The sequence below is a fragment of the Amphiprion ocellaris genome, chromosome 17 (assembly GCF_022539595.1).
Source record: "Amphiprion ocellaris isolate individual 3 ecotype Okinawa chromosome 17, ASM2253959v1, whole genome shotgun sequence".
Lineage (NCBI taxonomy): Eukaryota > Metazoa > Chordata > Actinopteri > Pomacentridae > Amphiprion > Amphiprion ocellaris.
The window spans coordinates 23,976,104-24,001,417 of NC_072782.1; the positions used below are offsets into that span (position 1 = coordinate 23,976,104).

The following is a 25,314-nucleotide window of genomic DNA, read 5'->3' on the forward strand; positions in this document are numbered from 1 at the left end:
TCATTGCTTAGTTAATGTTGATTTCTTATGTTTTGTTATTTTATTAGCTGTGTTTTAAGGATTTTTTTTCGTAATATAATTTTGAACTTTAATGTCCTTGGTTTTTGGTATTTTGTATTCTGGGTTTAAATGTTCCTTTTCTGATGTTTAGTTCATAGGATTTTGTTCTTGTTTATAGTTTAATTTCTTGTTTATTTAGTTTATTTTTCATTTTGTGTTCCCACTAATCCCCCTTTTGTTTCAGAAGCTGAGCACCTGGTGGACGTGGTGTCGTCGTGAATAAATCCCCAACAGTGTCACCAGCAAAGCACCCCCTCACCATCACACCTTCTCCATGCTTCATGGTGGGAACCATGGATGTAGAGACCATCCGTTCACCTTTTCTGTGTCGCACCAAGACATGGCAGGTGGAACTAAAGATCTCAAATTTGGACTCATCAGACCAAAGCACAGATTTCCACTGGTGTAATGTCCATTCTTTGTGTTTCTTGGACCAAACAAATCTCTTCTGCTTGTTGCTTTTCCTTAGTAGTGGTTTCTCAGCAGCTATTTGACCATAAAGGCCTGATTGGTTCAGTCTCCTCTGAACAGTTGATGTAGAGATGTGTCTGCTACTAGAACTCTGTGTGGCATTTATCTGGGCTCTAAACTGAGGTGCTGTTAACTTGCAATTTCTGAGGCTGGTGACTCAGATGACCTTTTCCTCAGCAGCAGAGATGACTCTTGGTCTTCCTTTCCTGGAGCGGTCCTTGTGAGCCAGTTTGGTCGTAACGCTTGATGATTTTTGCGACTGCACTTGGAGATGCATTAAAATTTTTTGCAATTTTTCGGACTGACTGACTTTTAGTTTTTAAAGTAATAATGGACTGTCGTTTCTCTTTACTTAACTGATTGGTTCTTGCCATAATGTGGATTCTAACAGTTGTAAAATAGGGCCGTCAACTGTGTACCAACCTGACTTTTGCACCACACAACTGATGGTCCCAACCCCATTAGGAAGGCAAGAAATTCCACAAATAAACCTTGACAAGGCACACCTGTGAAGTGAAACCATTTCAGATGACTACCTCATGAAGCTCATTGAGAGAAAGCCAAGGATTTGTAAAGCTGTCACCGAAGCAGAGTGGCTAGTTTGAAGAATCTAAAATATAAAACATATTTAGAGTTATTTCTCAATGGTTTGTTTGCTACATAATGCCATATATCTTGCCTCATAGTTTTGATGTCTTCAATACGTATCTACAATGCAGGAAGTAGCAAAAATAAAAAAAACATTGAATGAGAAGGTGTGTCCAAACTTTTGACTGGTAGTGTATACTAAGCAGTCATACAATTGTCAGACCTGCTGCTGCAGACTCTGGATAGGGCTCCTCCTTATCCTGCCTTTCCTGTTTCTTTCTAGGTGTGCTGGGCACAGAGGCTGTGGCGGCAGGTGATCTCAATCAGCAATCATCATCAGCAGAAGCACGAGCCGGGGGACCAGAGCCAGTCAAGATTCTCCCTTGCTACAATAAAACCAGACGCTACTCATCACTCTCTGCCAGACCGTGAATGATAACTAGTCAGTCTACGAACCATTCTCTCAAGCCTCTGTTTCCTGAAGAATCCTTGTAACCTCTATTTCTGTTTCTCCCTAATCTGGACTGCCACCCGCTCGTGCACAATCTGCTCCTGTTTCCGGGACTCACCTGGCTTCCTGGTCTTCACAACTCGTCAGTCAACCACCATCGCCTCCCAGCCCAGTTTACCCCTGGATACTGACCTGGTTCGTCTACCTCTCTCCGCCATCATATCTGACGATTCCCCCCTCCCTCACGCCTGTTGTCGCAGTCTCCGAACACCAGCTGCACACCGAGCCCTTCACAGCCACTCCACTCTTGACGGTCCCCCCTGGCCACCTGTTCTGTTCAGCTAAGTCTCAGTCTGTGCTTTCCAGACTAGCCTGAGTTTTTGTTCTGTAGTATGTAGATTAGTACAGCTCGAGTATCTTTTGTGAGTGTATCACTCTTTTGTCTTTTGCCTGGTACGCCAGCTTAGGTCTTAAAACTTTGTCTTCTAGTACAGGTTAGTCTTGTTGTCCTTGTATTCTGCAGGTAGTATATCTGAGTAATCCCAGTGAGTGTCGCCAGTCTTTCGTTGTGCCTGGCACAGTATAGATCTAGTTGTTCCAGTTGTAGTTATCCGTAAATTGTACTCCGAATTTCCTGTGTTTAGTTTCACTTTCCTGCTTAGGTGTTACCTGCAGTGGGTTAGTTTCCTGTATATATATTCTAGTATATGTAGTTCCACCTTCCTGCCAAGGTTTTACCTGCAGAGGGTTAGTTAGTAATAAACCTCTTTTACTAATTTTGAATCTGCTTGTGTTTAATGTCTGCACCTGAGTTTCCTGTGAAACCATGACAATAAGGTCACAAGATGACTATCAGACACACCAGACAATCTAGAAGACATTTTTAGAAGTACAGTATATAATCTTTGCTTACAATGCTCATACAAAAATCATTTGGTAAGTTGACAGTTGAGTTTCATACAGTTGCCCCAAAATGTCAGTAAGATTTGGAGATTTCTTGGTGCACATTTGCCCCATTTCATTATTTTAATATGATGATTTAATTCTTGCATCAAGACTCAATATCAGCTCTGCAAGATGTACCACTGATGTTGTCAATGGCAATATCCAGTAAGAGTGTTTCTGTCATTCAGAGATCTTTAGTTAATTACATGTCAGTTATGACTATATTTACAGTACCTGTTCTTCTGGATAATGACTTTCAGTGGCCACAGGGCTGCTGGAGCCCTCTTCCCCAGCAGCGTTCTTAAACAAATTGATTGTCAGATATGGTGTTCCAAAGAGTAACATAATTCCTCCAGGTATTTAAGAATGCAAATATAGAGCTTGCATACCCAAATTAGACCTGCTCAATATTAACATAACATTAAGTTTCGATTATACACAACACAGCGACCTGCAAAGTTAAATGCACTTGATTGGAACTGTATATGGACCAGTGCAATGCACAGAAGTAAAATTATTTCTTACTTTCTTTTCAAATGGCTTTACTCTTCATCCAGACAGACAGAAGTTCAGAACATCCATTCTGATCTTGAATTACTTAATTTTCTATCACATAATGTACACATCCAATATTATTGTACTTGAGTGTTACATGGTATGTGGTCTATTTAAATATCATTAACATGTTATGCTTTAATTCATTGAACAAACAGGAAATAATAAATATGTAATAATAATAAATATGGCAAGGAATGGATATTAGACCAGTGGACATCTGTGCTTTGGTCTGATGAGTCCAAATTTGAGATCTTTAGTTTCACCTGCTGTGTCTTTGTCCGATGCAGAAAAGGTGAATGGATGGTCTCTACATGTGTGGTTCCCACCATGAAGCATGGAGGAGGAGGTGTGATGGTGTGGGGGTGCTTTGCTGGTGACACTGTTGGGGACTTATTCAAAATTGAAGGCTCACTGAACCAGCATGACTACCACAGCATCCTGCAGCGACATGCCATCCCATCCGGTTTGTGTTTAGTTGGACCATCATTTGTTTTTCAACAGGACAATGACCCCAAACACACCTCCAGGCTAAAGGCTATTTGACCAAGAAGGAGAGTGATGGAGTGGTGTGTCAGATGACCTGGTCTCTACAGTCACCTGACCTAAACCCAATCCAGATGTTTGGAATGAGATGGACCACAGAGTGAAGGCAAAAGGGCCAACAAGTTCTCAGCATCTCTGGGAACTCCTTGAAGATGGTCGGAAAACCATTTCAGGTGACTACCTCATGAAGTTCATGGAGAGAATGCCAAGAGTGTGCAAAGCAGCAATCAAAGTTAGAACACTGCGTAGTTCCACAGTTGGAACTACGCAGTGGACTGGGCGACCGGTTCCACTTCAGCCAGCTGGAGGACAATTGGCAGAACTGGTCACTGATGAAGAAACACAGGAAAATGTTTAAAAATGAAATATTTTCATACCATTGGCTGTGTTTCTGTACAGCTAATTGTTTCTCTTAGTTTTTTTTTCTCTTGCAGTTTGACAGATGTTGTCCATATTTATAAATATTGCAGATTGGTCTTCATGCTGCCAAGACTACAATTTTCCATCATACCATTACTAAAAACACTGGGCAATCAGCATTTCAAATATACAGCCTATTACTTTTCTTGTGTTATATTCATACCCTTAAGACTCCTGGAGAAAATATCTCCTCCGAGAAATGCAAAATTTTCTAAAGTTAGTTTACTTCCTATTTACCTATTTATTTAGAGTGAAGCTCTCTTATGATGAAAAACTATAAAAAAAAAACTATAAACACCACAACAATAAAAGGAAACCACATAAATAAAATAAAAAAATGTTTTTATTTACTGAAGAGCACGCTGCACACGCTGTCGGCACCTCTCTCTCCCCCTCTCCCTCTGTCTGACAGAGAGAAGGAGGTGAGGGAGGGGCGAGTTTGACTCACGGCAGAGGGGGCCCCTTCAGGGGTTCTGCGATGGGCGGTTGTCATTGCACCTTGTAACTGCAGCTGTCTAGTGAATGTATTCTGTCGCTGTTTGTGTCAATTCTGTTGGCCCACTTGGGGCCCTTCCTAGCTAGGGGGCCCAAGCAATTGCCTGCCTTGCCTAATGGCAAGCTACGGCTCTGCTGATTATCAGTAGGCAGCACCTGCTTGCAGCGACACACACCAACTCACGCCACCTGGAGAGAGACAGAAAGAGAGAGAGAGAGAAACTGCCGCTACATGGAGTTAGATACAGCAGCTGTGACACATACCCATGAGACTCTTGGAGAAAATATCTCCTCCGACAAATGCAACATTTTCTAAAGTTAGTTTACTTCTTACTTACCTATTTATTTAGAGTGTGGGCTATTTTGAAGAATCTAAAATATAAAACATGTTTTGACTTATTTCACTTTTTTTTGTTTTCTACATAATTCCATATGTGTTCATTCATAGTTTTGATGCCTTCAGTGAGAATCTACAAAGTAAATAGTCATGAACATCAAGAAAAACCATTTAATGAGAAGGTGCAGCCAAACTTTTGACTGTTAGTGTATGTTCTGCAGCAAAGAAGTATGCAAAACACTTCAACTGACAGCATTTAATCCTGTTTATTTATTATAATTATTTGTGTGAGCGTTAGGAACAGAGTATTTACCATCTTCTCTTATTTGCTCGAAGTTCTTCTTTTGCAGAGCCATTTGAGCAGGTGAAATACTGTCAACCCTCACTCTATAGACATTTCTCTTAGGAAACAATGTTGAGAATTTGCACCAGAACTATGGTAAGTAACGACTTAAGTGTACCTCTTTATAATGTAGCACACTGAAGCTACATCAGCTAGAAAACATTATATGGGTACCAATATCTGTATGCTTGCACAAAGGTAGTGTTAATAACTAGGTTGGATTTACCTTTTGTTGACATATTGTAATATTGGCTGTTAACAACCTAAACCTTTCTCACTTCTTAAACTTTATTATTTTCTTGTTTTTGTCCTCTTTTATGTGTTTCTTTTGGTTCTCTTTGTAATTCCTTCTCTCACAGAATTGATGCAGTAACTATGACATTCTTGTATCTGCCAGGTAAATGTTGGGATGCTATATCCCTATGGCTTGGTGAAATCCTGTCACTTGGTGAAGTCTGTATCAGCATCTCTGGTTACTGGCAGATACTTCACCCACCAGACAGGATTGCCCAGTCTGCCTGTTCCCCCACTGCAGCAGACCTGTGAGTATTACCTCAGCCTCCTGGAGCCCATCGTAGAGATGGAAGAGCTGAAACGCACAAAGGAGCTAGTAGAAGAGTTTCAGAAAGCAGGAGGTGTAGGAGAGAGACTGCAGAGGAGCCTGGAGATGAAAGCACGCAACACTGACAACTGGGTGAGCTCAACAACTAAATCAATAGCTGTAGACAGTTTGGGCCTCCGTAACATTATGGCACATCTGGAAGATTTCTCATGTCATTTCTGCACTTTTTCAGTTTTCTGTGTGTCATTTTATGGCATTAAAATACCATGTGAGATGATTAAGATTAGGGTAAGGAAAGACCAAGTGACCTGGCAAAATTCCTTCAGTTCCAAATTGTATGTTATGAGTAACTGGTTTTGCAATAATTATTATTTTTTTTACTACAAAGACTTTTTCCTGGCACATCAACCTTGCAGGTCAAATTTCTGCATGTCATACCTGAAAGCCAAACTCAGTGGATTTTAATGATTTTGCTGCATGTAAATTGGAACCAAATTTCCCCTGGTTGGTGACCAAGTTTCATTTTAAGAGAAGACAGTTTAGATTATGGGAGTTAAAGGCAGCATGAAACAGCTACAGTGCTGTACACACTCAAATGACTTAGTGACCTATTATATGCTAATGAACTTTAATTACTGTCTTCATCTGTGAATTTTCTGTGTTACTTTTACATTGAATCTACACCATAGGTACGATGCAGCCATATACTTATACTATAACCTTATATGCATGTCCCTGACACTGTAATGCAGATCACTACCACTGTGGTTTGTCCACTTTGCAGTACTTCACTTCCAGTGTAAACATGTCATATTGTTGTGTGCAAAGATTTTGCTTTTGTGACAGAACTTGTAATATGTGAGAGGCTGTAATTGTGTCTGACTTGCTTTTAATGCAAACTCAAGAGCTCGTATTCTGCCAGTTTGGCCATATGCTGTTTCCTATTTTCATAGCTTTACAAATTCATGTAGAGACTCTGTAGTTGGTTCTGATATCTTCTTTCTTTTCTGCATTGCAAAAAGTTTGATAAGGCAGCTGTTGTTCAACATTTGTTAGCTCCATGTCAACACAAACCACTTCATTTCAGCTGCCATTGCTCGAAGTACAAAAAGAAACTGAATACAGTAGCATTGAAACACCCCTGCTTATTCTGGCAGTGTAATTGCAGAGTAATGCAGACATACCATTGCACAGGTATAGTTAGTCACAACAGCATAGGTCATTTTTGTAGGACAGATTAATCTCAGCAGTGTAAATGAAGCTTGTTTGTCATTGTTTGTAGTCAACAGGCTACGCACTGCACTATGACTATGATAGCAACCGAGTCCCTCTGGTGGTTCATTCAAATGTTGGGGCGGTCTTTCCTCAAATGGACTTCAAAGATAAGGACGGACAAACAAGGTGAACACACAAACAAACATTTACTCAACTTTAAAAAAAAAATGAATCAGAGAGTTAAATTCTGAAAAACAGAAGCTGCTAAAGGCTTTAAAACATATAATGCTTTCAGTGCTTTCAGCAGCAGCTTTGCTGACCACAGTCAGACAGGAGGACAGAGTCCAGTCTTTTAACTCCCTTGTTTAGAAACTAGGGCTGGCTGGGACTTTAACGGGTTAATTTCGATTAATTAATTACAGCGAAAATAACGCGTTAAGAATAATAATGCAATTAATTCCACCTTCCTCAGTTCCCTTACTTCTAGCACACCGGTAACGCTGATGAAGACTCCAGCCCAGTAGGTGGCGGTAATGAATGTAAAGTCTGTTTGTAGCCATGAAGAAGAAGCACAGGAAGTACTGAGTGAAGTCAGGCACTGGTGAACAGTGAAGGAAGACGAGATTGAGCTTGTTGGGCAGAAATTTTCCTTTTAAAAATCTTCCCGATGGCAGCTTGGATAAAAGCCTGGTTGTGTGCAAATTGTACAACAAAGAGTTTTCTGATCACTGCGTCACTTCAAGCCGACGGCTTCACCTCAATGTAAAACATGTTGCTGTTAGCACCAGAGCTAACGTTAGCTACGAGTCATGCTAACGGCTAACGGTGTAGCCATCCCATAACGGACCACTTTTCTAGACAGTGCTTCAGTTTACAGAAAGTCTTAAAATGTTGAATAAAATCGCTATAATTGCACTTAGATTTGCAGTAATCTGTGAATGTAGCAGACAGATGAAAAATGCAGATAAATAGAAATGAAACATTTTTGTGGTTTAAGTTTTTACTCCGTTGAGGCTCTGCCTCCTTGGAGGAGGAATAACCTAAACAACAAAAATATCTCTTTTAATAACTTAATTATAAACTTTTTGTTTATAAAAAAGTTACATAAATAAAAATTGATGTTCCTATAAAAAGAACCATCAAAATTACACCATTTATCAGACCCAGAAAAGATGAAAAGAAAATGAATCTCTGGATTTTCAACTTTCTGAACCTCCTTGAACTACTTATGCTGATTTTATGTGCCATACAGTGGAAAATACAACTAAATTCAGGCTTTAAGTCATCAAAATCACTTTTTTCTATATGTCCCATTTTCCTTTTTTAAAATAAATTTTAAATTATAAACACGTATGTATTCAGTGATTCAACTGTCAACCACAATTTTATTTGAATTGAAAAACTTCACTTATTGTGTCAAATATTGCTGTTTGACAAAACTGCAATTATTGCGATTAATTAATTACAACGCATGTAATTAATTAGATTAAATTTTTTAATCGCGTCCCACCACTATTAGAAACATAATTATCAACATGCAGAAGTTTAACATATGTACTTTGTTGCTGTTTTTTTTACATGGTTTGCACAATTTTCAGTGATGAATTTATGAATTGCTACAAAATGAGTGTAAATAGTGAAGTGTAAACTAAGTCACAAATCAAGGCCAGAGCCTATGACTTGACTGTGTTCAAATATCTAAAAAGCTTCTTTAAAGATCTTCAGAAAATCACCACAAGAAGCCAGCATTTGGAGGGCAGCAGGATTTATTTGTCGACAAAAAAAAATCCAGGAGCCGTTAATAGCAGTGATAACACCCCCAAGAAAAACTGAAGATACTGAACTGTGCACCATCTTTTATGCTGCGAGAGTTGGTCATTTTTCCACACCTATAGGGTGTATAGTGGAAGCGACAGTTCTGACACCATTATACTTTTCTCAATCTATTGGTCAGATTATGATGTCAGGTCATCATATTTCACCCCGAGATCACTTTACAGAAAACATGCGCATTAAGTTATCATTAGGTCGTTTTTTTGTTTTTTTTTTACAGAGAACATGCCCAGACAAGTTCAAACTTTTTGCTCCACATCTTACCCTTATTATTTTGTGATAGATTTCATGCATATTATGCCATTAGGTATTGTTATGTTTCTAATATATTTTAAAACTCATAATACCATAAGTTTCCACCATTGTGTTTTAAGTACACCATATATAATTTTCTAATAAGCATGCATCTTCACACCAAAGTTAACATACCATACTTTGTGATCTTCCAGCTGTGTGTGTGTGTGTGTGTGTGTGTGTGTGTGTGTGTGTGTGTGTGTGTGTGTGTGTGTGTCACCATGTCATCAAACATCAGCCATTACTAGAATATTCATCACTATGTATTTTATACATATGTTTTAACTGTGGCCTTAATATCATTTACCATAATTATATCATCTTTTCTTTTAGCATGTCGTACCCAAAAGTATTACACTACAATAGCAGCTGGATAGCTCAGTGATTTGCACCAGTGACTTTGGCACAGGTGTTTGGTGTTTCAAATCCCGGTCAGGGTGCAGTTGTCCAGTGAGGATCCTTAGGCAAGGTCCGTAGTGCTGCCCCACCCACCTACCTCGTGTTGTATCTACTTGCAGATGTATGTCACTTTGGATAAAAATGTCCGCTAAATAAAATTGGAAATATTTTCTGGTTGGGCAGAACTATGTATTTGAGGTTTTTCTCTGAAGGCACTTTACATCAGTTCAGCAAAAATATTTCTGAGTCATACTATTATTTATCTACTCTCTAACTAGCTGGTATATCCTGTAAAAAGCACAAATTCACAGGCTCAGAAATATCCATGGGAACCCTGTGTGTTTTTCTTTGTTTGCTATGAAAGGCAATGGGACTGTCGGTGCAGCAGACCAACGTGTACTAAGTGTGGTATGAATGGAACCATGTGAGGGTCAGCTTTTAAATTCTGCATTGGCCACACAAAAACCATGAAGTAAATGGTCAGCGCTTCATAGCACCTTTTTAACCTTAGCTAGGGTCTACAAAGCTCGTTACAGTGTGTTTTGCTATTCATCCATTTACACACACTGATAGTGGCAGAGCTACGTGGTCACAGGCCTTTGGGAGCAGCTCGGGGTGCAATGTCTTGTGCAAAGACACTTCAGGCCAGAAAGATTCAGAATGAAGTAATGACCACAGTCATCCGTTTCCTAAGGGAGATTAAATTGTATTTAGTAAGTATGGTGGAATTATCCCTGATCAATGAAACAACTGGAGCTTTGAGGCCGTAGATCAGGGGTACTCAACTTTAGAAGCCAGGAGGGCCACATTTAAATCACAGCAGGTGCAACTGACCACAAATTATTGTTAACATATATTTGTACCATTTTCTTCACTGTATTTACCACCGCTGTTTAATATGCTGCTGTCTTGCTAGTCATTTTTAATGCATTCCAAAGCATCATGGAATATTTAACGAATTCTCAGTTTCAGTAACAAATGTATTGTAGTGACTGCTGGTCAAGTGTCAGTCAAGCTGACGTTTTATTTGCACTATTCGTGTCACATTCAAGTCTATTGTCACTTTGAGCTCTCTGCCTCTATGTTTGCTGCTCTTTATGCAAAATGCAGTGATATGACAAGAAGTCCAATATTTCAGGATTGTTTCTGAGCAAAGCAATTAATCCTCTCCCTTTTTCTAGCATGGACAGAGCTCCATCAATAGTCAAAGAAACCAGGTTCTTTAAGTTCATGTTTTTACCTGGTCTGTGAGAGACCAGGCAGAATGAATGTCCTGTCCTTGTGTTTGCCTGATTCATAGTAGCAAAGTCAGCATTTCCTCAACAAATTTGTCCCGTTTGAGAAAGCACACCCAGACTTTAAGCTGTGATGTCTGTGCAGTCAGTGGATTCATTCTATGCTAGACTAAAGTACTCAGCTCTTTCAATGTCTTTTAGCAACTAGACAAGAAATCATCTGAAATCACCTCTGCTTTCCTGGTCGTTGAATAAGACAACTGCAGCTTTGAGATCTGTCTGATGATGTCGTCCTTGTTCTTAAATTCTGAAAATACTGATTCCACAAAGTCCACAAATGTATTTTTGAGAATTCTTGTCTTTCACAATATTCCAGGTGATTTTGATGGAGGCCTCTGTGACGTTGTCACTGCTTTTAACAACACCGCGGAACATGAATTGCTGGGCTTGAAACCCACCTAGCAAAGCTTGGTTTTTACACAGCCATAGTTTTTGACAGATGAGACACACTGGTTTCCCTTGTATCTCCACAAAAACAAATTCAATTTCCCATGCAGGGTTGAAAACCCTGTTTTCATGATCCACTTTCCTTTTGTGTTTCGGTCATTTCATCATTAATTAAGGTGCAAAATATTGTTCAGCCTTGACATTTGATCTCTCTAGGTTTTGTTTTCAGAGTAATGTGTTGGACAGTGCTATTGTGTGTTGTGCATCTCTTGTTTTTTCTCCATCTGATAGCTTTTGCAATACTAATTATTCATAACCAGGCGTGTCAGGGGCCACAAAGTCAGTACCGCTGGGCACAGCTAGTTCAGTAACTGTGCCATAGATGGACTATCAAAATGTTTTCTGAATGTTGGTTTTAAATACAGAGGCTTTGAGACAAAGAATGTTGAAGCAATGAAAATAAAACTCCCGACTGAGTGCAAGAAGCTCTACATTAGCACCTACTGCATTCAAAGGACTGTATATCAGCATGTACTTTCAAAAGATGCCATTTTTTTTTGTCATTCCCAGATTTTTACTGCTGAAGCTATAACAAAAATAACACAAATGGAGCATTTTGCCAATGTAAGCACATGCTGGTGATCTGTAAAGTTACATTAAGAGAACATTACCTACTTGGTGTGGCATTTTTCCTTATTATTGTTATTCAAGTAATATTTTAGTTGAATGAATGAATTTCATATAAATTAATACCCCATTTTCTCTGCTTAGGTGTGCTGCCAGAATGATAGCGGCTGTTTTGGACTTCAAGACCATGATAGACAAGTAAGTCCTGAGGTGGAAATATTCCTCTTTCCTTCATCTTTATCATCTTAAAACTTACATAACTTGTGCAGGACCCTCAATAGTTACTGTGCTATAACATTTCAGAGTAAATATTATTTCTTTAAATGAGTCATCCTATCCACCAAATCTCTTGAATTATGCCTTCCTATATGTATTGGTTCACTTCATTCACCAACACTAGATGCAAGAGGAATACCCGTTGTGTCAAAGTAATGAAATGTAGATTTTCTGTTTTTTAACAAGAGGACAGGAAATCATTTGGCTTCATTCTCAAATACTGTCGTTTAATCAAGATATTTGCTTTTTGTTTTCATGACAACACTCTTTGTGCACAACATGAAAATTATATTTAATGTACGTGCAGACTGCAAACAGTGTTTTCACCAAGCCCATGACATCGTTTTACAATATGGTACACTAAAATGTGCATAATAAATGAAGAAGAAAGTAAGGAAGAAACAGGAATGACCTGAGAGTTGATTTTCTTTCATAAGTGCTTCCTAATATCTTCTAAACCAGAACTATATTGTCCATAATAATTATTGACAAAAGAACCGGGGAGCTGTGAGATACTATATTAGTGGATTATTAGGTAATGATGAGTTCATAATTATGCATAAAAATTACCTTTATTTTAGAGTCATTCCTGACTAACTCAACACTGAGTGGCACAGAAAGATAACTATGCCAACATTAGTTACGGTTTTCATGTCCCCTCAAAAAAGTGAAGCATCATACTGAGCAGTCACTCAGTTGTTCATCATTATCTTTACTATTATTTCCTCAACAAATCAGTCTGTGAATCTCAACAAGCACTATACTAATTATATTCAAATCACATATACAGTAATATTCACATTCGTGTTGTTTTCTGTAACATTACAGATGAAGACGCCTTAAAATGTAATGACCAATTTGTATTGTAGTTTTGATTCAAGAGTTCCAGATTTCTGGAAATTTTTCCAGTAATTTTCCAGATTTCTGGAAACTCTGCAGTTGAATAGAATGTAAGGGAACTTCAGTGTTCTAATTTAAACTTTATTACAGGAAAAGAAAACTTAACTGCTTTCATTTCGCAGTTACACCTTGTTGTATTGACTCGCCTCATTCTACATGGACAATGTCTGTGCAATCAGTAATCAGTTCTCTGAGCGTGACCAACTCACCTTCCAACCACCAGCTAACCAAGCCACACTCTCCTCATTCTGCCCTCTGACTGAGGAGGAAGTCTCCAAACTGTTGCTGGAATCTCGTCCCACTACCTGTCTGCTGGACCCGATATCATCCAACCCCATACAAAGCATTTCCCCAGCACTTAACCCTGCAGTAACACACATCATCAACTCCTCACTTGCTACAGGTGTATTCCCCGCTACATTTTAGCAAAGGTTAGGCTCGAATCACTCCAATACTCAAACAACCTATACTTGACCCAGCCCAGGTTGAAAACTATAGACCAGTTTTGCTCTTGCCCTTCCAATATAAAATACTTGAAGAGAGCAAACTGTCTTCAATCAAGTCTCTGCTTTCCTCTTGAACAACAACCTGTATGACCCCAATCAGTCTGTTTTTAAACAGGGTCCCTCCACCAAGACTGTCCTCCTATCAGTAACAGAATCACTGCATTCTGCTGGAGATACTGGACAGTTTTCAACTCCATTGCTGTTAGATCTGTCAGCTGCTCTTGACACGGTTAACCACCAAATCCTCCTCTCCACACTCACTGAGCTTGGCATCTCAAGATCAGCTCTCCACTGGTTCATGTCCTACCTCAGAGTATCCTTCAGAGATACTTCAGAGTATGTTAGAGGGGAGAAGCGTCTGAACTGCACAGTCTATCCACAGGTGTTCCTCAAGGGTTAGTGCTTGGTCCCCTCCTCTTTTATATACACACAACCTCACTTAGCACAATAATCCTCTCCAATGGTTTCTCATACCATTGCTATGTTGATGATACCCAGCTCTTCCTGTCGTTCTGTTATCCTGATGACCACACTGTCTCTGCCTGGATCTCATTATGTCTTGCAAATTTCTCGGCATGGATGAAAACACGGCACCTTCAGCTCAATCCAAGACTGAGCTCCTTGTCATCCCAGCCAGTCCCTCTATACAACAAGAAATCAACATCCAGCTTGAATCAACTCAGCTTAAACCCACAAAGTCTGCCAGAAACTTTGGTGTCATGATGGATGACCAACTAACCTTCAAGGCTCATGTGGCCTCTGTTGCTTGGTCGTGTTGATTTGCCATGTACAACATCAGGAAGATCAGATCCTGCCTGTCTGAATATGCAGCACAACTCCTGGTACAGGCTCTTGGAATATCATGCATCAGCTTCTGCAACTCCTTACTGGCAGGTCGCCCTGTATGCAACCCGTCAAACCTCTGCAGATGATCCAGAATGCAGCAGCATGTCTGGTTTTCAAGCAGCCAAAAACAGCGCACGTCACGTTCAGATGGCTTCACTGGCTTCCAGTTGTTGCCCACATAAAATTCAAAACTTTGACACTTGCATACAAAACTGCAATGAAAACAGCTCCCCCCTACCTGAACTCTCTCATTCAGGTCTACACTCCTTCCCACTCACTACAGTTGGCCAACAAAAGGTTCCTGATACAACCACCACAACAGGGCTGGTCGATTACCAGACTCTTCTCCTCTGTGGTTCCCTGGTGGTAGAATGAGTTACCAAACTCTGTTCGATCTGCAGAGCCTCTCTCAGTCTTTTTGAAAAGACTAAAAATCCAGCTCTTCGCTAAACGCCTTTGCACTTGACAAACTGCAAATAAGAAAATAAAGAAAACAAGAAACATCCTATGACCTCCTGCACTGCCTATAGACACCACGGTCCTGTTATCACACTTGAACTTGTTTTATGGCACTTATCCAGGTTGATTCTTCTGACTAGACCCTTGCTTATGTTGTATCTACTCTCAGATGTACATTGCTTTAGTTTAAAGTCTCTGCTAAGTGAAATTGTAGAATTGTACAACAGAATAATTTAGCATATTAACTCTGACATACCCTTGCTTCAGCCTGTTTCCATCTGACCGCAATCATAATTTTATTTGAACAGCAATTTTAGACAACAAAAAGTAATTTGGCAAACTTGGGTCAGATGTCATACAGTCATGCTGCTTAATACTTTAGGTAATTTTTTTACTAGATGTCTCTCATATAAACATCAGCTGACACTGATGGCACTCGTGCTCAAGCCAATCATTAGTTTTCAGCAAACAAAACACCCAAATCTATTTTGTTTGTGCACTGTTGACACAGCCAAAGTCCCTTCAAGTTCATATTCAGTAATAGCTTCAGATATAAATGATAAAATAATGTTTTATGGCTCGGTTTGTGTTTAATGACAGATCCTGTATGTTTTATAGTGAGACACTACCAGTTGAGTATATGGGAGGGAAGCCCATGTGTATGAAGCAGTACTCCCAGATGCTATCATCCTGTCGTATCCCTGGTCTGGAGAAAGACTCTCTGGTGTTCCATGGCAAGAGTTCCAATCCCCCCAAACACATCACAGTGGTACATAACTCTCAGGTAAGAAGCCTGGCTAAAACTGAAGTGGAAGACATATTTGTCCAGTGACCTACTCCAACTTACAAGGAAAAGGCTACATAAAAGATTTGCTCTCTTGTGATTACATGATTTATTCCACTTATGATCAGAGAATACATCCGCCTATATTCTTTGAAATAATCGTTATCTTTTCTCAATGTTGTATTATTTTTGTACAAATACATTTTAGAAATTATTAACAATTAGACATGAAATAGATACGAAAATATTAAATGGTTTCATTATATTGTTTGATGTCTTTGCAGTCCACTAAGCTACTGGACTAGGGAACTCAGTTGACTCCTCAAAACATTCATGTTGAACCAAAATATTAACGTTTCCCCCCTCTTTGGATCAGTTCTTTGTGCTGGATGTCTACAACAGTGATGGGACTCCACTGACAGTTGATCAGCTTTACGTTCAGCTAGAGAGAATCTGCAACTCCTCACCAGAAATCAACGCGGAGCCTGTTGGCATCCTTACCACCCTGGACCGTAACTCCTGGAGCAAAGCTTACATCAGCTTGATCAAGGGTGAGCGCAACACTGCTGTCAAGCAGGTGAAACTGAAGAACATAACAACTAATGAAAAAGTCAAATCAAGCAACCTATAGTATAGATCGTTAGCTATAGGAAGACAGTATTAACAGAAGGGTAAACTGCTCTACCTACTGATGAAGTGTTGCCTTCTGAAGGTGACATTATTTTCATCTGCACTCTTTTTGAAAACCAGGAACCAAGTCAGAAATCTTGGTGTAATCTTGGACTCTAATAGTTTAATAGGACCTTAATAGCCACACCAGATCTGCTATAAAGTCTGTGTTTTAGCGTTTCAAAATCACAGCAGCAATGAGAGGATTCAAGTTCAGGCAGGATTTAGAGGAATGAATCTAGAATAAAACATGAAAGGATTCCCTGCTGAGTTCACATAAAGCAGAATAGATGAAAAAATGTCAGCCTGGCCTGCTAATTTGTCTTAGTCTAGTTACATAACATCATGCATATGTGTACTTTATGTGTTTGTACTTATGTAATGTGTTCAGATAAGATCAACAAAGACTCACTATCAACCATCGAAAGGAGCATCTGCACAGTGTGTTTGGACGGACCCATACCTCAAGCATCTGATGAAATGTACAACACATATGCTGGACTCCAGATAATGCATGGAGGTGGAAGCCAGTGGAACAGCGCCAACCGCTGGTTTGACAAAACCCTGCAGGTGATATAATGAATGAATGAGTATAGCAACAAGACAGGTGAAATGGAGTATCAATAGTGTCATGAAACAACAAACAATAACAATGTTAAAAAAAAAAAAAAGATTTGCATTTCATTTATTTGCAGAAAGAAATTTCAATGTCTCTTTTCGTCCAAACATCAAGTTGGGATTATCTTCTCCTTCTACTACTTGGTACTGGGATGATGACAGATCAAGTACTATTGGTATCAACAGATATCATCAGATGAACCTGATTTGAAAGATAGTGGATTTACCACTGACAAGAATGAAGAGGAGCACAAAGTCAGGGTGAAGTTTAAGAACTGAAAGAGGTACAGTTGCATCGTTCAAGTGATCTCCATCTGAGAATATCTTTTTGGCTCCAATAGTCTGTGTTCTGTCACCATTCCATCTCCAAGTACAATGAGGAGGGGAAGACGGTACAAACAGGTTTAACACAAACAATATTCCCAGTAAGGACCTATTTGTTGGCTTTCTTTTTTGCTAGAGTGGGCACAGATCATAACTCAGGCTCAACTTAGGCTATCCTGCTTTGCTCAGAAAAATGTATGATAATGGTCAGTGAATGTTTGAGCTGTGCAGTTACCAAAACCTATGCATCGCATAACTTGTGTTTTAAGACTAAACTCAACCACATGGTTTCCTGGAGACACCTGAGCCAATAGCACTGGCACCAGCAGATCTGTTCCTGGTCAGGCATGCTGCCATCAAGCTTGTTCTCCAAACAAAGTTCTACCACAGTCCAATTCATTAAAAATGTGTCCTCTACTAGAGCCGTTCAATCATTTGAAACTGCTGGAAACAAATTTGCCTATGTCCTTACCAAATTTCATGACTGAAGTAGTTTTATTTTCGGACATACTGAACCTTGAAAATGACTTCCGAGGTGAGATATTTTTGAGGGTAAAAGTACAAAATTTCCGAAGTATGAAAACACTGGGAATTTGCAAAATTAGGCCACTATTGTTTCACAGAACTTATAAGCAAGTGAGTAAATTCTGAATAAAATGTGAGACACTCCAGCTACATATTCTCTGAAATCTATCTGAATTTACATGGAAGAGTCTGCAAGTGTAACCAGCAAAATTTGGGGTTCTATTTATTTCTTGGGAATGCAGTTCAGCTCTTGGGATCTTTAAACATTTAACCTGTTGGAATTTATCTAGTAATTATTCCCACTTTTAACCAGTTTCTTTTCTCATATGTGTCTCATATGTTTTGTTGTTTACATTTTAACTGTGTTTTATATCAACTGGTCAGTCACTTCACTACTTACATGTACGACACTTGCTGTATTAATAAAGTATGATTGATTTTGAAGTTTTAGACACAGACAAACATCTTACAGGTGGTTTATTCATTGTGTGAGTTAGTTATTTAGCTAATTTATTCTTCAGAGGTATTTCAAGCATCCACCACTATTAATGACATTTGCTGTAAGATTTGCGAAGAAAGGCTCAATATAAGCTGAGCAATATAATCACACAGCGAGTAACAAACAGACTGATAAAGGTTTGGGATGTGATGCTAACACCTTTGCTGTGTTTCTGTTTCTTTTAGTTAATTATTGGAGAAGAAGGAGCACAAGGTTTTAACATGTCACATTCTGCCGCTGATGGTACAGTTTTTATGGTCTTAGCTGACTACGTTATAGCATCCATGTAAGTAGATCAAAAACAAATAAGGTTCTCTTGCTGTAGCCATTTGAAATTTGTTGTTGTCACATTGCAGGAAGTTCAGTGATGAGGCAAAATGGACACATAAGTAAAAATGACAACAGACTGCTCAGGCAAAGACAAGATGTTTGTCTTTCTTCAGTTACATGAATAGTTAGAAAACAGAGTTACTGAAAGCAGTTTTGTGAAGTTTTGTTGTAAACAAAATGTACACATAAAGTTACTCACCAAATCTGTTATTTAAGCCCAGACCCATTTAATCTTCTGATGGGTCTGGGTATCTAAGCTGTCACACATGTTGGCATTATCTCTGTGTATTTTTATTTTTTTTATTAAGCACACTTAATGGTGATGCTTTTGTTTGTTTTTTCACTTGTTTTGATTTTTCTTTGTTCTTTTGTGGAGAAACAGGAAGAAGCCTGAGAAGATACTGTCTCCTGTGGTGCCTTTGCCAAAGCCCCAGAAACTACACTTCAACATCACACCTGATATCAAGAAATACATTGAAGAGGCAAAGCAGAGCATGGACATGTGAGACTCTGTAGAAGTTGTAATAAAGTGTTTGATAATCTTTGAATTCCACCCAGACTCATTGTCCAGAAAAACTAATTAAAAGAAAAACCCAGATGAAAATAAAATCATTGCCATTTCCATTTGCTGCTATTGAAACAGCTGCAGTACATTTACCAGCAACACTGTTTTCACACTTTTACTGTTTAGACTATTAGGTTTCAAATGACACTTAAATTAACATATGGTAATTCTATCATTAGATAAGAATATTCATATTTTGTCCTATTTGTAAAGAGGAAATGTAAAAATGATCATTTGCATGTTGTACACAACCCCTCTGGTCTTGTTTTCCCATCACATGAGTCTAAAATATAATAGTATCCTTTAATTCCCTCCCATCTTTACTATTTATATCCAGTAATTGCACTGATGCCCAGTTTGTTGCACACTTTAAATCGCTGCAGTCTAATGGTAGGCTTGGTCAATTGCCCTCTTTTTGTCATAGTTTTATGCAAAACTTTTTGTCTAATATTTGAGCTACTAGCCTATTGCACTGTTTATTTGGGTATGTATATGTAGTAAAATAGATTGTAAATCATATCATCCCTCCATCCAATTGTCATCATTACATTTGTATTAAAACAGAGTGATACGCTACTAATACATCTGTAAACATCGAAAAAGCAGTTTAGGCAAATAATACAGAAATTGTGTAATGGAAATTTATAGGACAGGCATCGAAAATGAACATTATACATAATACATTTATACTTGTAATAAACCAAAGATATGTCACGATGTGCAAACATCTGTAAAGCTACTCAAGAAAATTTCTCCTCTCCCCACCCTCACAGAATTGCTCAAAACCTGGATCTGAGGGTCATGGTATTCAGCCACTATGGGAAAAAAGTTCTAAAGGATCACAAGATAAGCCCTGATGCTTTCATACAGATGGCAATACAATTGGCCTACTACAGGTAAGATGATGAAAACTTGTGGAGATGACTTGTCTTTGTATGCAGACTTTTCACTCACTGGAGCCAAGCTAACTAACTACAAAGCTTTCATGTAGAGAGAAAAACATGATCACACAGTTAAGCTACAACAGCAACAACAACAAAAATATGTACCTATTAACATTAACAAGTCTTGGTTGTTTTGTCAAAATGGCTACATTAAGAAATTACAGTAGTTCAGCCTAGAAGTAATCGTGAATACATTGAGTCAATGCTCATCATTATAAGTTGCATTGTAAATGTAAAATAAAGAAGCCCCAACTTTAAGTAAACCATTGAAAAAGAAGCCTGTGAAAGAAAGTCATTTAAAACCCATAAAAAAGCAAAACTTAAGTTCCCCATTCCAGTGACTTTCTTTGTAGAAAGAAAGTTCTTTGGAGCCAAATTCAAATCAGCACCTAACTAATCACGGATGTGATCTTCTTAAGTGGTGGTCCTGATACTTCTTGAAATACCTTTAATACAAAAGGGCCAACAAGTGCTCAGCATCTCTGGGAACACCTTCAAGACTGTTGGAAGACCATTTCAGGTGACTACCTCATGAAGTTCATGGACAGAATTCCAAGAGTATGTAAAGCAGTAATCAAAGCAAAGGGTGGCTATTTTGAAGAATCTAAAATAATTTTAAAAAACATGTTTTGACTTATTTCACACTTGTTTACTACATAATTCCATATGTGTTCATAATTTCGATGCATTCAATGAGAGTCTACACTGTAAATAGACATGGAAAGAAAAAAAGCCATTAAATGAAAAGGTGTGTCCCAACTTTTGACTGGTAATGTATATTAAACCCAATTGTTAAATATCCACTATTATAACACATCTGACATTCGACTGAACAGGTGATTAAAATGACATCAAACATAATATGTTTACCTCATGCGGTTCCTGAAATTGTAAAAAAAGATAAACATACAAACAAACTGTGGAATTTCAGGATACATGAAAGTAAACTTGTAAATATAGCTAAGAATACAAGCAAATACATTCAGCAATAAGACTTAAGAGTTGTATGTGCTTAGGATAAAGGTCTCTCTGTCTTTATGGCTGTGGCAGAGAGATGAGGGGTGTTTGTTTCTCATATGTGTGCATCCTCTTCAAATGTGAGATGCTCTTCTTCAGTACTGACCCTTATGACCTGGTATTGCAGACTTAGTGCAGATGCTGGGATCATAACTCCAGTGATGCTGAATTTCCTTAATTTTAGGATTTAAAACCGGTCAGTTAATTCTTGTATAGAAAGGTCAGGTAGTCACAGTAAAGTGCAATCTCCTCTTCTCCAGAGGTGTGGTTAACTTCCAGATTGACACTTTGTGGCTCAAACAGTCTGCTGCCAAATTTACAGCTGTGAGAAAAGGTCTCTGTATTTTCTGTGTGTGTTGCTTTGGAATATGCCTGGCAATAAACTATTTTTCTGCTCCTCAGTACGCTATACTATTATTCATATTTCTCCCATATTAGCTTCTCTTCATTAGCTTCGATATAGAATTTAATGTCCTTGTTGTTGTCATTGTTCAAAACTGGGACCTAACAGTACAGTGCAAAAACAAACTTGTGAAACCAAACACAATCTTTACTCAAAGTTAAACAATTTCTAACAATGTTATTAAACCAGGCAGGCAAACAAAACAAGAGGGAGCAGACAGAGGCAAAGTCCAGTTTTTCAGGAGAAGTTAAAACAACTAGAACAGAGACAGACAAACAGAAAACAATCTGGAAACTTAGATAAATACTGCATAAATACCGTAGAGGCTGCTGAGGGAAGAATATTCAATTCAGTTTTATTTATATAGCAACAATTTACAACATATGTTATCTCAAGGCACTTCACATAGTTAAAGACCTTACAATATTTATACAGAGAAACCCAACAGATCTTAAGTTTCCTTTGGAGTTCTCTTTAATAGCAGGGAAACCTCCACCAGAACTAGGCTCAGGCAGTTTGACCATTTGCCGCGACTAGTTGGGTGAGGATAAGGATGAGAGAGAACAGGATAGCACATAGAGAGCAGACAAACAATGTATAAGAGAACAATAAAAACATGAGTAAGGAGAAGTGACAGGGCAGATGACTCTGTTGGTAGAGGACGCAGGCACATGGGAATGAGAAGGTTCAAAATCCCAGAAGAAAAAGTCGATGAAAAGAAAACATCCAGAATGAATGAATGCAAGCCAAAATTGTAACATTCCAAAAAATTCAACTTCACAGTTTTAATGATACTGTTTTTTGCAGAGTTAAAGAATTTGTGTTCAGTCAGCAAGTTTCAGGACTTTCTAGTTGGAACAGGGAGTTTGTTGAAAATATTTCTGTGCCTTCACTTGGCAGGATGTATCAGAGATGCTGTCCATCATATGAAGCTGCTTCCCTACGTACGTTCAGAGATGGACGTGTAGCTGCAATCTACTCAACCACCAGTGCCTCAGCTGCATTTGTCAAGGCCTTTGATGATCCCAAGAAAAAGGTCTGAAAAGAGACAAATTCCAAATGTAACTTCTATATAAATAATTGTAAAGGCAGCTTTCCCCCCTTTTCAAAGTACCGAAAGTTCCTTTGAGATAGCATGTAACAGTGTTTAACTTACAGCTGATGATAATTCTACTTGCTCTCAGCTCAGTATTTGACAGAGTTGATCAGGCGAATTAGTGGAACCTGCTGACTCAGATGCTGCTGTAGATGCTTTAGATCCTCATATCAGGATCGCTGCTGCACAGCAGCACACTAACACTGATGCTAATATGCACAAATGTGTTACAAATTGATGACTTGTAACATTCTTGTCTGCTTTTCTTCTGTCTGTTTCACACAGAATACAGAGAAAGTTGATTTATTAGAGAAGGCTATGAAAGTACACAGATGGAACACTGGCATGGTGAGTATCATTCATAGAACCAATCAGGGCTTTAGTCTGGTGGAGGTATAGTACATCGTCAGTTTAAAGATGGAGCCTACTTTCACAAAGTGTAAAACAAAATATGGCAAGAGTGTATGAATACACAAACTGGCAAATCATAAGACTAGATATTATCTAAATATTTAGCATTCTATATAAGGCAGTATCGTTTGATGCCAAATGAGCTGCAGGGTGCGCATCACAAGGAACACAAAATTTGAATAATTCCTGAAAAAAGATTCTGGTCTGTGTTTCTGTGACCCAATATTAGCTACAACAGGAATAATATACATCAATCCCCACACCACAGACCTCTGATGGTGTCCTATATGGGGTCACACACCAAGACATGAGTAGCACACTCTTTAAGTCCTTTAAGTTGTGAGGTGGAGCCTCCACAGAACAGACTTGTTTTTTCCAGCATGCCCCACAGACTCTCAATCAGACTGAGATCTGCTGAGGACATTGGAGGCCAAGTCAAACCAGCAGTTTGTTTCAGTATGGCAGGGCACAGGACCTTATTCTGCTGAAAGAGAACACTGCCATCAAGGAATAGGATTGTCATGAATGAGTGTATCGAGCCTGCAACTATGTTTAGGTGCCCCAGAAACGCCATTAACTGCATTGCCCATCTCAAGGAGATGACTCCAATCAGAGCTCCTCTCTCCATTCTCCTTCTCTTCACTCAAACGAAGCCAAACCAATCAAACGGATAGTCCATGCCCATCATGAACTTCAGACTAGATTCCCACCTAAGCACACCATATACAAGTCAGCAAAATCTCAGGATGCTTTGCCTTCTGACCCTCAGTTTGCCACAGAGACCAGTCAAGTCACAATCTGATCCTGATTCTTCTTCTGCTTCGAGCAAGTCCTGACTGCATATTTACTACTATTACTATTTACTTACTGAATATTTGTATGATCTCTGGCCACTCCTTCCGTATTTATGCAGCTTCCAGCCGAGGGGTTCTGGGCCACATAATGAAGACCATGGGCCTCAAGTGTATCCATTTTTCATCCACTCAAACCCTCAAGATGTATGTTACGTCCACTATTCGTTTCTTTCTTATGGGATGCTTTCAGGGGTCCGCCAGGCCAGGAGAAGCTGCTGATCTCTGATTAAGCTTTTCCACACTGCATTAGTTCATCTCAGTCATCACCAACATAATAATCCTTTGCATCCAATAAACAATCAAGCTTCAAATCAATGGTGTGGTCCTTGCTAGTGAACATCCATTGCTCTGTGGTCCAGTTCTGATTCTCATGTGCCTATGGTAGGTGCTTTGAGCGGTGGACAGATATCAGCATGGACGATCTGACAAAGTAGCTATACGGATTATCCAACCAAATGCAGCAAGCTGCAATGTGCTGGGTGTGCTGACACCTTTCTATCAGTAATAGCAGAATTATGTGTTTCAGCAATTTAGGCTAGAGTATTTCCTGTCAAACTGGACCACACAGTCCAATCAAAGTCCCTCAGACCCTCAGAGTGACTCTGCGGTTTCTCTTTGTGGCATATTAATGAATTTCTGAGGAAATTTACAGCTTTTGTTAAAACTCAAGTATACAATGTACACTAGATGTGAGCAGGAAATTTGTGTTCAAGTCAAGCCAGGGTCCCTTTAATACTGCTTGTAGTTATTTATATGGAAAACAAATGTAATATTCTCAATCTATCAGGCAATAAGTGGACAGGAAGTGGAAGGACACCTCATTGGTCTGAGTATGCTCGCTGCTGAAGAAGAAATCTCCATGCCAGATGTTTTCACAGACATCTCGTTTCATAAATTTTTGGATTACAGACTTTCTACCAGTCAGGTAAGGAACAGCTGAAAAACTATACATTTTATTAGTCATATTTCAAATGACATGTATAATGCAATTAAACATAGTCAAATCTATTTCATAGTTAACAGTGTAAATCTTATCATACTCACGTCACTATTTGTGTTTGCTCCTCAATAATGCACTCTCATATTGTTGGATTTATATTTTCTTTGCTAGGTTCATGCAGTCACACCAAAGAGAGACTTTTTACATGCTCATCTACAGTGTTGAGGACTGTACTATGAAGAATTTGATGTTAGTGAGGTAACTTAAGGTTTAACTCAAGGTTTTCAGGACTATAACTTATGATGAACTCTGGAGCAGGTTATATTCTAGATAACAGATCAATGTACATTAAAGTGCCACCTACTGACCAATCAATTCTCTTGGATAATATTATCACCATTCCTTCAAGATCCAGTGGAACTCAGAGTGCAGATATTGAGAGAGGAATATAAGAATTTAGAACTTTTAGCTGCAAGGGATTTGAAGCCTTTTTAAAATGTGCCTACACTGATGTAATCATAAAAC

General features: G+C 38.8%; 1 protein-coding gene across 11 annotated transcripts in view; it reads left to right on the top strand.

Moving 5' to 3' along the window:
- The first annotated feature begins 4,591 nt into the window (after positions 1-4,591).
- Positions 4,592-25,314, top strand: part of LOC111577881 (carnitine O-acetyltransferase-like) — a 30,962-nt gene continuing 10,239 nt past the window's right edge. For 2 of the 11 annotated variants that reach the window (XM_055019283.1, XM_055019284.1), the window contains exons 1-15: positions 4,593-4,848; positions 4,980-5,050; positions 5,205-5,307; positions 5,609-5,905; positions 7,056-7,174; positions 11,968-12,021; positions 15,429-15,594; positions 15,971-16,145; positions 16,655-16,833; positions 18,415-18,515; positions 18,936-19,061; positions 19,898-20,020; positions 22,389-22,524; positions 22,870-22,932; positions 24,637-24,774. In XM_055019283.1, the coding sequence (XP_054875258.1) occupies positions 5,281-5,307; positions 5,609-5,905; positions 7,056-7,174; positions 11,968-12,021; positions 15,429-15,594; positions 15,971-16,145; positions 16,655-16,833; positions 18,415-18,515; positions 18,936-19,061; positions 19,898-20,020; positions 22,389-22,524; positions 22,870-22,932; positions 24,637-24,774 (1,704 nt within the window). In that variant the 5' untranslated portion in view covers positions 4,593-4,848; positions 4,980-5,050; positions 5,205-5,280. Of the gene's footprint in view, positions 4,849-4,979; positions 5,051-5,204; positions 5,308-5,608; positions 5,906-7,055; positions 7,175-11,967; positions 12,022-15,428; positions 15,595-15,970; positions 16,146-16,654; positions 16,834-18,414; positions 18,516-18,935; positions 19,062-19,897; positions 20,021-22,388; positions 22,525-22,869; positions 22,933-23,764; positions 23,838-23,908; positions 24,589-24,636; positions 24,775-24,960; positions 25,048-25,314 lie in introns of those variants that run through there. The other 9 variants (XM_055019288.1, XM_055019289.1, XM_055019287.1 and 6 more) reach the window with 9 other exon arrangements.